The following is a 14,884-nucleotide window of genomic DNA, read 5'->3' as shown; positions in this document are numbered from 1 at the left end:
TTCATGATGCTTGTCACATACTGCCATGATCCAACCCCAAACCAAGCATATAACAAAACTCCATAGTAAGAAACATTATCAACTATTCATAAAATGCTCAAAATTATACAGGATTTACTTTTCAAATGTATCTAATCATTGTGTAATGGAAGCGTTACACTTCTTAAAATGTGAGATCGTCAGGAGGCACCCTGTTTGGATAGATGTATGTAACCAAGGAGTGAACAGGAAACATTGCATGAGGTGCAAGATTCTCAACAGGTATACTACACTGCCCCTGCTCAGACTGCCTCTTTTTGTCATATCAGCTTTTCCTTCCTCTTCCTGACACATCTGTGTCCCTGTAAAGAGGTGCACAGCAGCAGGAACAGGGTGAGCATATCTGTTCTCACCCTCTTTACAGTAAGGGTTGTGAGGCACCGGCACAGGTTGCTCAGAGAGGCGGTGGTGCCCCATCCCTGGAGATACTCCAGGTCAGTCTGAAGAGGCCCTGAGCACCTGATGGAGCTGAAAGTGTCCTTGTTCATTGCAGGGAGTTGGACCAGATGGCTTTCAAGGGTTCCTTCCAACCCAAACAATGATATGATTCTATGATTCTAAGTGTAAGAGCTGCAGTAGCAGTAAAGGTGTGCTGCCCATCTCATACCCTGACCAAACTTGTTGGACGCACCAAGACCCACAGACTCTGGTACTCTCACATGGCTATTTCCTTCAGGCTTTCGAAGAATGCATAAAGTTTCCTTTACTTCTGTGAAGGTAAAGAGAAAATTAGGCACCTCCATCTGATCAGTAAAACCTATTGCCCCAGACCCACTGCTGCACCTCAGCAGCTCCAGTACTAGGGAACGATGAGCACGAAAGACCATTTGTACCTTTCCTTCACCTCTTCCTCCTTCTGCTTCCTCCTACGCTCCTCCTCTTCTTGCCATTGTCTTTCCTCTTCCTCTCTTCTGATCTGTTCTTCCTTCTCTCGCCTCTTCCTCTCCTCTGCTTCCTGCTGCCGCCGGAGCTCCTGCTGCCGCAGGTGTTGGTAGAGGCTGCGAGCCAGGTGGCCACGCCAGTGCTTCTGCAGGATGATGGCAGAGGCCTTGAGGCGCAGCAGGCTCTTCTTCCAGAAGTACGCTCGGTAGTTCTTTTGGATTGTAACAACACTGGCTAGCACCTTCCGGTACTTCTTCCTAAAACAGAACCAGACACTTAATGCGATATGAAGCAACGCTCCATGCTTTTTATGCCCTAGAGTATCATCTTATCATATCTGTGGAAAAATGAATTTGGAACAGCATTGCTCAGGAGCGAAACAAGTTGTTCCTCAACTGCTTTTGCCCGAAACTTGTGTTTTCCTTACTGTTCTAGTCCTGCACCCACCAGTGGTGGGCTTCTGTGCACCTGCTTGTGCCTTCCAAGGAGCTAGGTCCATGGTAGGACCCAAATAAAAGAATCATTACTCTGTTTTTGTACTTGAGTGATGCCTCTGCATTACTGACTGCTTTTATCAAAGACCTGAAGAAGACAGCTCCTGGTGGAAGTTTGTACACAATGCGCAACCCAGGCAAATAACAAAAGGGTTACCAATACACAGAATCCAGACCCATTTATAGCTAGATCCAAGCAAACATTCAAAAGTCCAAAAGACCCAACCATAAGGTCAAGAATAGAGGAATCAAAGGCCAAACACACCTGATGTGTGACTATGTTAGGAAGCAGCAAGTCAAAAATTTGGGGAGTCACACGGATTGTCAGCTGGATGCTAACTCCCAACACAATGCTCTAGAAAAATTAGACTGGGATTTGTATCCTTGCAGGCAGAATGGAAGGGAACAGTGCTGCTGTTTTTATCCTGTATTCAGTGTTAGCAGCTCTGTTTCAAGAACAGTGTAAGACCCTGCAGTGATTTCTGACAAAGCAGGACCAAACCCAGAAATCCTGGCTTACTGAGAGATTTCAGGAGCCTGCTCTGTTACATTAGGAAACAGAAGGCTACAGAATGGCTTAATCCCAGCAAAGCACCCAGAGGAGAACCACATTTGGGCAGTATTTCTATTTATTTGACAAGGGACGTAACAAGATTTAACTGACCTGAAACCAAAGTCTATTCAGGCTAGAAAAAAGCCACCATGTTTTTTTTTAAAGCAACTGAAAATATTCAGACACTTTCATACCTTGCTGAGGGAAATGATCATTGGTAATGTTTAAATCATAATCCCCTTAACTCCAAACTGGAACTCGCAGAGGGAAAACATGTTGCATGGAAGCTCTGGTCAGCATGATACAGTAATCCTGTATAGTCTTAATAGTCCTCGAAAGCATGCTAGAAATAGCACAGTATTCTTATATATCCTTCTCACAGACCTTCTGCAATCCCCTGAGGGGAAGGCACACCTCAGAATCCCCTTCCTGGCAATCAAACCTTCTTCAAACGGCAACAGGGACCCAGTGTTGTCAGCTTGCCACCTCCCTGCACATCAGATACATCAAGAAAATCAAGGGAGGGATGCTAATGGAAGCAGTGCCCAGAGGTCACACGTTTTCCACAAGTATCAAGTCAAAGGGAGGAAGCACAGAGAAAAGCAGAGGAAAGGGAAGAGAGAATGGGAGTTGGGAAGTTGCAGATAGGTTGCTCCTGGGCTGCAGCCCTTCAGCTCCAGTCCCTCTGTCCTCCCTGTGCCCCACACATGGGGCACAAACAGCTGCACCAGCACCCTTTGCCAAGGCAGCATCAGAAAGGGCACTCCGACTTCTACAAAACGCATCTGCCAGAAGTTCTCCCCAGCGTGCCAAACCCTGCCCAGCTCCAGGCAGCTCTGCCTGCTTATCTGCCAAGTGAAGTGCCCTCTCATCCCTCATGACCACAGCAGACACCCCTCCTGCTGCCACACTCAAACCACCAATTTCATTTCCCTTGTCCTGCCTTTCCCTCATCCCCTTGCCAACCCACAGAAATTCAACCTGCAGCCCACGCTGGGGAACACAGCTTGCTCTAGAGATGTGAAGGAGCAACACGTGGGACATGAATCCAGCTCTGTGCGGGCTACGAGACCACAGAATCTGCAGCCAAGAGGAGCACTGCTGCCTGTCACACCCTGCTGGGCAGCAGCCACCTGCCAAAGAACTCAGCAAAGCAATAATCCTGTGTGCCTGCAGCGATGCATCCCAGAAAAATCAATTTCTGTGCTAATCCCACTCGCTCTGTCCAAATGCTGGGCACAAAGTAAAACAGAACAGAGGCCCTGACACAGAAAACTTACAATCTCATATACAAACAACAGGAAGACAAATGAGCTAGTTCTAAGGGGAAATAATAAATGAACGGAAGCCCCCATGTTGGCAAGGCAGGGCACAACTCTTCACACGCATTTACCAGTGCAGAATGAGCTACCTGGGGCTCTATGGAAGAGCTTCTGGAAGAGCTGTGCAGCCCAGGATCCCACCTCCCCTCAGCCCTGACTGACAGGTGTAGGAGCAGAGACTCGCTTGGAAAGTGCATCTTGCTGGGATTAAGTGTGCATGCCACAGCCACTGGGGAGTCAGCTGCTGGCCAGCTTCGGGGGCAGAGGAGGGGCCGTCCACCACAGTTGGTTCACCAAGCCCTCCCCGGTCAGGTGCAGAAGGGAGCGGCAAGAGGAGATCGCTGGTGCAAAGCTGGCCAAAGCCCAACGCTGAAGAGTTCACTAAAAGGAGAGGGAGATCACGAGGCGAGCAGGCAGGGAAAGACTGTGAGCGAAGGGAGAGCTGCGAGTGGGGATGAAGCAGTTTGCAGGCAGAGCAGAAACCAGCGCTGACAGCATAAAGGAAAAGGAGGGGACCCACGTGCAGGTGGGGCAGCAGAGCCCGAAGGCTGGGAAAGGTGGCACTGGGACAAGCGGCGGGCACCGCGATCCTGCAGGAGCGGCGTGGAGGGAGAGCGCGAGGATTCAAGAATAGGAAGCAGGAGATGTCCCCGGGCCGGTGAGGGGAGAAGGGCTGCGGGGCTTCGGGCTCACAAGCAGATGGACTGCGGTGCAGCCCACGGCACTGACCTTGCCATGTAGCCCAAGACGTGGGCCCGGATGACTACAGCAGCTTTCCTTAACTCCTCTTCCCGATCCTTCTCCAGCTTCTGCTCGAGAGCTTCCTTCAGGAAAACCTGACGCCGCGGGGAGGAGTTTCGAGAAACACAAAGAGAGGAAAGAAGTCAGTCCCGGGGGAGCCGGGAGGTCCCGGCTGCGAGAGCGCAGCGCCTGGGGCTGCCCGCAGCCGCCGCCGCCCCGACCCGGCCGCCCTCGCTCACGGCACCGCGCAAAGTTTGGCGGTGTCGGAGCTCGGCCCCGCGGCCAGCCCCCGCCTCCCTCCCTCTGCGGTCAAGACTTGAAAGGGAGCGGAGGAAGGAGGGAGAGGAGGGAGGAGGAGAGCCCGTGCCTGCGCCCGGCCTTAACCCTTTCCCGGCTGACAGCCGTCCCCGCGCGCCGCCTCGCAGCAACCCGCTGCCACGGGGGAGCGCTTTGCGAAGGAACTCCGCCGCGTTTCGAGAAAGGCTGCGATTTCCAGGCTCCGGGAATTCTGCGGTCCTAGCAGCATCAGGAGAGCCGAAGGGCCCTTAGAGGGGTGAAGCAGAGCGTACCCCATTCCCCCCGCTCAGCCCCAGCAGCAGCCGGGAGAGGCTCCTGGCTGAAGTCCTGCGCAACATCGTGCATTGAACTGAGCCCCGCTGGAGAGCTCCCTGAGTGTCAGCGGCTGCACTTGGTTTCCCACTGGTTTCTCTCTGCCAGTTTTGAACCTCTGCACAGCGCTTAATGCTTGCACGAGGGATGGAGTGCTATCTTAGAGACAAAGCAAGATAAGGGCTTGCTTGCAGGAAACGGCCTGACGTATCTGAGCTACTTTAAATCAGTTGACTTGCAGGGAGGTCAGCGCAAGTTGCCGAAATTCATGCTTTGCCTGTTGAGAAGGTCTGCAGCCCGCACGGAGCTGTCAGCAGGGTTAGCCTAGAATAAAGTTGGCTACGGCTGGTCCTCACAGGCTGCAGGTACAGCATCACCGCCATATGGCTGCAGTGACACGGGCTCAGATTCTGCCAGGGCCAGCAGCAGGACAGGCTGCAGGAGGGCAGTGCTGCCCCACTTAGCATAGCACAGCCACGAGCATGGGCTGGGAGCTGGAACTCACCACTGCACAACTACACTACCTCATGAACTAAAATGTCTTCTCCATCCTTGCTTTTAGCCTCATCACCTATTTAGGCTCTTTCTCCCCCTCAACTACGCTCACCACGTACTGAAATCTCTCTGAGTTATCACCCTGCTCTTAGCTCTTACCCAGGAAACCACTCCTGTTAAGATGGCCCAAAGAAATGAGCTGTTTGGTAATGACTGAGTAACTGTGGGTAGCCTTAAAAGAAGGTTCATTATCAGGGTACTGCCAACCATGAAGCTGGCACCCTTCCCCGCAAGTTGTACATCCACTCCTTCTGTCAACTCAATGATCTTTTAAAGACTTCTTTGAGGCAGAGATTGCTCTTTCAATTACATTCCAGAACAGAGCAGCAGTCACCCATTTCAAGAAGGCAGCCAGCAAAACATTGTCTCAGTTCATTATCAAATTGCAAAAATACTCAAGTCTGGCAGCAATTTGCTAGCAAACAGACTTCAAGCCAGTAAGGAGGGGGAAAAAACAACTTTGAAGCACGCAGAGTTCAAAACCCTACCCTAACCCTGCAGAGTTTTCTGTATATACTCATAGATGGAAAGGTTCATCTCAAACAACATGTGGCATAAATAGTGTCTGTCTATAAGCTAATGGCATGTTGAGAGTGTTTTCTCAGCCTCCTGCAGATAATGGGAGTGAATTTGAATCCAGAAATGTTTTGAATGCTTTGTGGGAATAGCTGTAAGGTGGCTGTTTCTTTGTCATAATTCACAGTCGCTTTCTGAAAACATGAGATCGCTTTCATCTGAGGAACGAACAGTTAGAAAAAGCTACAGGCTACTTTTATTTGCTCACGTTGCACACTGGCCAGGTTTACCAGCACAGTGCTCCTGAGCACAGAGGAAAGGGACATGGGAGCCCAACACATCCCCAGTGGAGATGAGGGCACATCAGCACAAGGCTGATGCTCCATCATCATGTCTGCATCCAAGCCCTTACCTCTGCCATGCCACCGGATTGAACCTGCACTAATAGCTTTCATAAACATCAATTTGACAATTGCCAGCACAGCAGCTGGTCTATTCTTAATGAAAAAACACAAAGATCATCCTGCCCTTCCTCCCCCACTTCCTTTCCCAAGCTTCACAATCCCCTGCACTAATTCACAGAGTCCTTTCCTTCCTCCTCCAAACAATTGCAAGGGATATAATTATCCTTCCATTCATTCTGCAGGAAGTATTCTCCCTTCTACAAGCCTTGCTCTTCACCCACCCGTCCTACTCCTTCCTAGGTTATGCTCCCACTGGCCTATCACACTTTTTTGCAGCACTGTTCCTGACTCTGTACCCCAAGAGTGGATCTCACCTGGCTACAAAAGCTGCACTTGAAGCAGCCAAAGAGGCACCAAGGGCACACAGGGGACTTTTTCTCCAGGATGATAACCTCCACCACACACCCTTAGCTGGTAGCTTCACTTCACCCTTACTTAAAAGCCTCTGAAAAAAAAAAAAAATCACGGCTCTTTTCTTCATCAAGACATATTCTATCCCTTGTTATAATAGGAAGAAAGTTCAAGCTCCCTGTTTACCAGCTCTTGCAACTCCTTTCCCTGAGCAAAGCAGCTCTGCAGCACACACGCATGCCACACAGGCTTTAACACTCAAGTCCTGGGAGAATGGCAGCTACCCAAGCAGCATGGGTTATCTAGGGACAAGAATGACTGAAATGGTTCCTGGTTTGCAGAGACCAGCGAGGAGAGAACAGATTCCCAAATCAAACACAGAAATCACTTGAATCACAGGCAAGGAATACACAAATGAAAAAAGCTTCTTTCTAGAACATTACTGCAGTCATACAAAGGAAGGCCTTGGAAAGTGGACCATCATCTGCTCTGGATGTGGACTGTACACCACTGCTTATAATGCTGTCTGCACTGGATACCATCTATCTTGGCATATTCTTCAAATAATTTATTGGAGTATGTGTAAAGTTGTGTCAGAGGCAGTTCCCTGCTTCCAGCAATGTACCTCACAAGGCTCACACCTTTTTATGAAGCTGTCTCAAAACTTGGAAAAAAAACTCAGAATGAATCCCACAGGTCCCTTTCCGTTACATGAAAGATAATGGCACGTTTCCAGGTGGTTGTCTGGAGAAAAAAAGCCACCATCACCATGAAGGCTATGGCAGAAGTGTTAAGCATTCACCAGAAGAGAGGAAAACCTGAGTTAAGCAAGTGAGAACAAGCGTTTGAATGCCTTTTCCCAGAAAATAAAAGTCTCAGTGGATGCAATCACATCCCCTTGTAGCTTGAACAAAGCCACGCCCTGCCCCACACTGAAGTACCTTGGTTTTACCCAACTGCCATTCTTTCTTGCTGCTGTCATAGGCCTGAAGAAAGCGTGCACATATAGCCTTGTTGTTGTCTGAGAAACTTGGTACCTTCACAAGCATCTTGTACCTAGGAAGGAAACAAAATCTCATGAGACTATGCATGACACTAGCCCTCACACCTCCACCCCATCTATTAACATGATTCCTATGATCCTTTTCCCATCAGTCCTTCTCCCTCTGAGAGACAGATCCCAGCTAGAACCTCCTTTCTTCATTTGGAAATCTCCCTTCCAATCTGGAAACCTCCATTCCTCCTTCCATTTTTCTGTTCCTACCACGCTGGCAGTTACTGCTGCAATCCCAGTAATAAAAGACCAACTCAAGTGCATTTTTCAATAAAGAACAACTGTATGTCTGAAGCATATGCCTTCATCATGCAGAAGTTATTTTGTTCAGTATAAGGGTCACCTATAATGTTCCAAAACACGAAGGAAGCCGTGCTCAATAGTCTCTCCCAGATATAAATTTCAGGAAATCCTAAGTGCAGACAACCAAAAGTAAAAATTACTCTCTTCAATATTAACCATCAATGATACTGCCATTCACATTTGCTTCAGCCTGCCATATTAAAGGTCTTAAGCTTGATACAGTCTCTTTACATACTGTGAACAGCTGGTTCTCACAGAATCACAGCACCAAACCTGTGGCAAAGTTACACACAACCTGAACATTCTTACTTTTACCCTAAAGGCTAACAGTCTCCATAAGTACACTCAAATGGATCTAGGATATGGTCAGTAAGGGCCTGGTTAGAAAAACATCACACAAATTATCCATATCAGTAATGGCAAGGGGAACAAACTTCTGAAGTCATATATCTTGGCGCTGTTACAGCTTGTGATACAGTGCCAGCAATTACCTGCTGAGAAAGTCCTGGAAAAGGCACCGGATAGGGAAACCTGCTCGCCGGACTTTCACTGTCTCCAGCATCCCTGAGTACCTGAGCTGATTGAGAACCACATCCGGATTGAAGAGGTTTGGTGCCTGCATTGTGATCCAGATTGAAAAACACAACAGAAGAGAGACAAAGTGTTACCATGTATTACTTCTTTGCTGACCTGCATAGTTCCTCCGAGCACAGGTAGCCACAGCCTGTATATCCATTTCTAGATGGTTAACTCTGCTTATTTGGGCACACCAAGGGAAAAGGGTGAGCTTTGGCTTATTTGGAAAGCAACCTCTCAGCACTGCATGGTGCAGGAAAAGGGATGACAAAAAGGAATTGGGCATATCCTGCAAAAAAGGTCTGCAGAGTGCAGTCACTGTCAGTAACTCTGACTCAGATGTCTTTGCAGCCATGCAGAAGATCCCATCAGCCTTTTAATGCCAAAACCAAAGACAAACTGCAGATTTCTTCCTGGCACGCAGCTCCCAGCAGGCTTTTCTCTGCCGTATCACACACAGTTTCAAAACACACAAAGAAAATTATCAGCTTGGGGCTCCCCACCCAACCTATTTAGCTGCAGAACCTCCTGCCACGGTTCGCAGCACAACGGGAGCCAGCCTGTCTCTAAGCACAGTGACTTGCTCACAAAGCATCCACCTCCTCTGCCTCGGAGCCAGGGAGCTGCAGGAGATGCTTCCCACCACATAAGCTGTGCATTCCAGAACAAACATTCTGTAGGCACCACAAACAGGAGTCACTGCTTCTTCTACCACAGCAGTGGGTTCTGCACAAGCCCAGTTCATCTTCCAGGATTTGTAAGCACAGGAGGAGGTGGCGAAAAGCTGCACCTTATTCAGCATGCAGGATTTTTAATCTGATAGGTATATTTTTCCTCAACCATAGAACAACTAGAAGGGGGGACTGCTTTTATTCCCTGTTTGGTCTGGGCAAGCGTTGCTGCAAGTGCTCATGGGTGCCTTCACCACACACATGCATTCTGCTGGATGAAAGACTTGCCTTTTCTGTGTTTGGTTTGATGCAGCGGATGAAGAACGGGTTGGAAGTGCTAAGTGTTGCCATCAGGGAATGGAGAGAATCCTAAAAAGCAGCAAAACAAAACACAGGGGATGGGTGACTAAAGGAAAGGGGTACATTGGATACACTTTTCATGCAGCCCCCCACTCCTGATATTTTCCTCTGACTCTGCCTACCAGAACCTTTTCTTACATCATGTTCATCAAATAAAAGAGTAAAGCTGTTCTACCATGCCATCAGTAATGTTACTGAGCCTGCCCTCAGTAACCCAGGCTGTCCCTTCCCACCCAAAACATACCCACAGCTTGCCATAACACTGCGTACATGGCCATCCTTGCTCTCTGAGCTTTATAGCCAACTCAAATTATTTGTACACATCTTTCAAACTTCAAATAAAGGAAATTGAAATTGTGAAATTAACAAGAGTGTGCAGACAGTCTTAGTGGGAGATTCATATCCGCAAGGTCTGCCCAAAAAGGCCTTATTGGGATTGACATTATGCCTGTGAAAGATGGAGCCTGAACAGGACACTGAAGCTGAAGCACCAAACCAACATGATAGACTGAAGAACCTTAAGAGCTTCAGATAAATAAAAAAATTGATATTCTTTTTCTCTGCCACTCCACTCAGTCTTAACATCTCACATTTTACACTATGCAGAGAAATCCTTGGGGCAGTGGCACTGTCTTTTTTTAGCTCTACCACATTCCTGCACATTTCCAGAGCTGGACACAAAAGGAGGATGAATGACTCTTCTTGGCTGCAGGCCTCGCTTTACCCATCTGCTCCTCCCCAGCAGCCTTCTGCTCTCTTGGAAAACATCCTACCCTGAACTGGGAGCTGACAGTCGGTCTGCGCCTCTGGGTGCCCATCTTCAGTGTCTCTTCATTGCAACGGCTGCAGACTCTTTCAAAAAGGTCATAGATGAAGTCCAGCCTAAGGGTGAAGAAAAGAATTAAAGACGACACAAGGCATCTGCCATCCGTGAGTGTATGGCTCTCATTCTTGGGTACTGCCCCATCCCATTGGGAAGCATCCTGCAAGGTATTCCAGCTACACTGTGCTGTTCCCCCTTCAGATCAGCTCTTGTGGCTGTACCGGTGGTGCTCAAGACATGTTTATGTTGTTGCAAGTACAGCTCTTCTGGAACCAGAGAGATCCTAGGGCTACTCACAGTGCAAGTCATCTCTGTGGGTTCTTCTACACCGTTTTACCTCTCCTTACAAAATGGCACAAGCACTGTGATTCTTATGACTATTTCTAGCACAATTTCCCTTCCTGGCTTGCTGAAATATCAAGTCCTTTTGCAGAGCTGGACAGTAGTGACCGCAATTCTGGCTTAAAGCCCTATATAAAATGTTACCCAGATGCTGCTGTCTGAGTAAGGCAATCAAGAGCAGCTCATTCTCTCAGCTCCCTCAGTTTGTGTCAAGGCTGCTCACAGCACAAACTCTGCAGCAGGGCAGACACAATCCTGAAACAGCCTCATCAGTTTGGAGACCAAAAGCAATAATTATATGGACGAGGCATGTGGTCAAGTCGCAGCAGAAACATTTCTGGGCTGTACCACCTTACTTAACACCTCTCTCCATCTTCAAGGTCCCATCTCTGCCTTGCAGGACTTGTTCACAGTTTTAAAACAGCCCATTTCTCTAAGGTCACATTGCAGCACTGGGGTATAATACTGGGGACAGTGCCTGGTCTCACAGCAACAGCTCAGGTTGGAGGGTAGTATGGTTAGGTCATGTTGGACTCAATGATATTTAAGGTCTTTTCCAATCTGAGTGATTCTATGATTTTATGAGAGCCCGTGACTAACAAGCAGAGTGGCCTATATGCAAAGGCAAGAAACTCTTTTCCTTGTTCTGGTTATTAGGTGAACATGGCTTAGTCCAGTCCAACAGATGTGGGCTCCTCTCAAGCATAAGGGGGGCATACATACCTGCTGTCTTTCAGCATGTTTAAGATGTCATCTCGAAAGGTGTCTCTGTTCTTCTCCAGAAAACCTCTTACATCATAAAGCACCTGCAACAAAGATAGAGCTGCTGGAACAGGGCAGTACAAGTCATTAAGCGCTTCTGCATTAGCATGCCAATATATAAGACCTCCAGCAGAGCTACAAAGTAATGCTGCAGGCACATGTCAGAAGCTCAATTCTTAGGATCAAAGAAGGAGTTCCAGAGCTCAGCAGTTACAAGCAGAAAGGTGGCTTTTAGCCATCGATTTAAACAAACAAGAAAAACCAACCTCAGAGCCAGGAGCTGAGTGTAGCAGCTGCAGAGATATGCCCTGCAGTCAACAAGTGGGGAAATCCTCTGCAAGGTGCGAGCTACTCCGTTTGTGTCAGGAATTATCACCAGTGCCATGTAGTGCCCTGTGCTCCCAGCTACCACTGCTCAGCAGCTGAGAGTCTATGAGAATCTTAGCCCTTCCTTCCTCTCAGACTTAGAGGATATAGCGATTGAAAATGACATGCTATTTCAAGCCCGTTGCACCTCCTATGCTCTGGTATGAGGCATACCCACAGCTCAGAGAAATTCTTCATTTTGGAAATCTAAATATTCCATGACCTCACACCCAGGTGCAAGCATCTCACAGATACACTGTGAACACCTACCTCACCAGCATAATGCCTTATGCCAAACTGATGATCTGTCACTCGAGGTTTCACATAGTAAGGATTGCTCTGAAATGAAAAGGAAAATGTGTCTTAATGTCATTGTAGGAATAAATAGGATCAGTCAGGAGCTTGGCCGTGACTATGGCAATGCTGAGATGGGTAAGGACCTTAGTTGTTGCAGAGCCTGATCACATGTGCAGCAGTTATCTGCATCTACATTGCAAATATGTTATTCCCATAAGATGGAAAAATCCAGCCCTTCAAGGCATTCCTCATGTGAGCAAGGGCTTGCAGAATCAAGGTTGGGCAGGCATGCCATGGATGAAATGTTAATTCTTGCATGTCTGACACCCATGAAATCTTGGCTCCACACAAACCACGTGGTGCAGTACATGGGATCAGGATGCAGGGAAGATGGCAGCTTTGCAGAACTCCTATGTATTTTTCTTTGTCAAAGGAGGTACATATCAATCTCCTGTTTTCCTCTATATTTAATCTTTCTTTGCACCTCTCTTCCTCTTTTTCCACATTAATTTTCCTTTCTCTTCTTAGCTCTTCTAATCTCCATTTTCCCCCCTCCTCTGTTTTACATGATAACCCCTAGATACGCAAGAACAGCCACATTACTTGAGATCAGTGATCCATTCAGCTGAGCATTCTGTCTCCAGCATTGGCTATGTAAAGAAAAAGGCAAGTGCATGGTACTTCTATACTCCTTCTCTCTACAACTCCGATTATTTCCACAAGGTCTGTCTGATTAGTAACCCCGAGTAGATTTCACTGCCAAATGTTTGCCCAGCTCCCAGCTATTAGGTTCGTATGTTTCATCCATGCCTACAGTTCTCCAATTTCCTTCTCCCAGCTACTGCTATTCAACCCGGAGTCAGAGGTCTGTATGGGAACTATTGATCACGGCCTGAACCTCTGATTGACCACATGAGGCAAGCTGCAGGAGCACAAGTGAAGGCAATTCACCTGTGCTACCAGAAGGGGTGGAGCCTGGCTGCACCTCTCCTAGATCCCATTTAAGTCCTGACTGCCACTGAGGAAGGATCTCTTTCTGGAGATTGCTCCTTGTGGAGTTTTACTGCGAGCCTATGACACCGGTGAGTATTTCCATTTATTTTGATTGTCTTTCCATCACAATAATCTTATTAAGCCTAGCCTTTGCTCACCTATTGATTGTACAAGGTCATATTCTCTTAAATCTCAGCTTTTATGCCCTTCCCCATTAACCCTTTTGCAATCTATAGAAAACACAGAAGATGGCTTTTTCTCCTGCAAGGTCCATCAGGCTTTCCAGCAAGCGAGCGGATGCCTTCTAACGCTCTTCCAGCCTACCACAGACACTTGACCAGTACAAAGAACACTTAGTCTTCTGAAAATACAAACTCCAGACCACTGTCTACTTCACTCTTCTTTCCTCCCTGTGCTCCAGCTCCTCACAGAATTCTTCTCTCTCTCCTGTGGGCTCTGGGGTTCCACGTTAACTGCTATCTCCTCAAAGCAGATAGAGGTGATACTATGAACAGCTTAATGAGAAGGCCACTTAATGTACAGAAATCACCAAAAATAGCAACCAAAATGTCATGGGGCATAAAAGAATGCAAAATAATACTGACAGTCTCATGCTGCTGTACAGTAAACAGGCACCTTCTTACCAAGGGAACAGCTTTCTGGTTTGATTATTTATCTCAGAAAAGATTAGGGAAAACACCTAGAGGAGTTCAGAGACAAACAGCAGAAAGAAAGAGGAGCTTTGAAATTTCTCCATCTGGAGACAAACTGAAGAGGTTGGGACAGTTCACAAAGAAAATACAAAATAAGCGATATATTAAAATTATTGATATATTAAAATACACAAAATACCAATGAGAAGCTAAATCAGGAATTCTTATGCTAAAGGTTGAGGTGCATAAGGGAGAGCTGCAGTGGACTGAATTGAAGGCATCCATTTAAGTCTAAAGGAAGGAAATATTTCCAACAAAATATTTCATGAGAAAAATGAGAATATCTGCATCTATGCCAGCAAAAAAAAGTCTGATAAAGGATATAAAGTAGTATGTTTTCAGGCTAGGATGAACCCTTAATTAGGGGAGTGGGTAGCCTACTGGTCAACACAGCTATTGCTAAAGTAGTGAATTATTCTGTAAGTGTCTGCTACAGCATTTTATTTGCTTTGTTTTCAGTCTATTAGGACTCTGTTCGTCTGCTATGATGAACAGAGTGCTGGCTGTACTGGAGACAGGGTACAGGATTGCTACAGTGATCTCACTGTGGATGCTGTGTCCACAGGATAATTTTTCGACCTGCAGGAAAGAGCCATCCTACTCCTGTTTCCAGAACACAAGAAAGAGGAGGAAAGAATGTAACTAATTAAGAACAATAAGAGTTTCCATTAAAAGTCATGAGCAAAAACCATCCCCAGCCCCAGGAGATAGATTTGACGTGCTCTGGAGCAGGCTGCTGTGAGTCAGTTTGCAGAAGAAAACCACCCACGCCATGCGGCCGCATCCTGTGCCCACAGTGCTGCTCCACGTTCCATCACAGATCAGCAGAACCCAACCTCCATCCCATGCCACAAAGTCAGACCTCCACCCGCAGCCTGCAGCATGCACGCTCCCTCTCTGTGCGCAAGAAACCATCTGCAGGTTCCTTCACTTATTACTGTTGTTCAGCACAGCCTTATTAAGCACTTGCAGACTCGAGCCTAGGGCATTTCAAATTTCTTGCACAAAGCACATATTTTACATCAACAAAACCTTCACTTTCAGCTTTGAAATGCTGATGGGGCTAACATACTGATCATTTGCCTGTCGGGTTATTTT

The 14,884-nt window shown here is 47.3% G+C and overlaps 1 protein-coding gene across 7 annotated transcripts in view; it reads right to left on the bottom strand.

Moving 5' to 3' along the window:
- The window catches only part of LOC116232930 (unconventional myosin-X-like), a 67,069-nt gene that overhangs the window by 25,813 nt on the left and 26,372 nt on the right, over positions 1 to 14,884 (bottom strand). For all 7 annotated transcript variants that reach the window (XR_016468208.1, XM_031599570.2, XM_090143840.1 and 4 more), the window contains 8 exons: positions 12,054 to 12,122; positions 11,379 to 11,461; positions 10,264 to 10,372; positions 9,419 to 9,499; positions 8,375 to 8,499; positions 7,468 to 7,582; positions 4,020 to 4,126; positions 873 to 1,178 (listed from right to left, as the gene is read on the bottom strand). Coding sequence is in view for 6 of the 7 variants with exons in the window: in XM_031599570.2 (XP_031455430.2) it covers positions 873 to 1,178; positions 4,020 to 4,126; positions 7,468 to 7,582; positions 8,375 to 8,499; positions 9,419 to 9,499; positions 10,264 to 10,372; positions 11,379 to 11,461; positions 12,054 to 12,122 (995 nt within the window). In the remaining variant the exon portion in view is untranslated. The remainder of the gene's footprint in view (positions 1 to 872; positions 1,179 to 4,019; positions 4,127 to 7,467; positions 7,583 to 8,374; positions 8,500 to 9,418; positions 9,500 to 10,263; positions 10,373 to 11,378; positions 11,462 to 12,053; positions 12,123 to 14,884) is intronic.

This window comes from Phasianus colchicus, chromosome 7, assembly GCF_987193195.1.
Source record: "Phasianus colchicus chromosome 7, bPhaCol1.hap1.1, whole genome shotgun sequence".
Classification (NCBI taxonomy): domain Eukaryota; kingdom Metazoa; phylum Chordata; class Aves; order Galliformes; family Phasianidae; genus Phasianus; species Phasianus colchicus.
The sequence above is the reverse complement of the archived record's forward strand: the minus strand, read 5'-3'. Positions and strand labels throughout refer to the sequence as shown.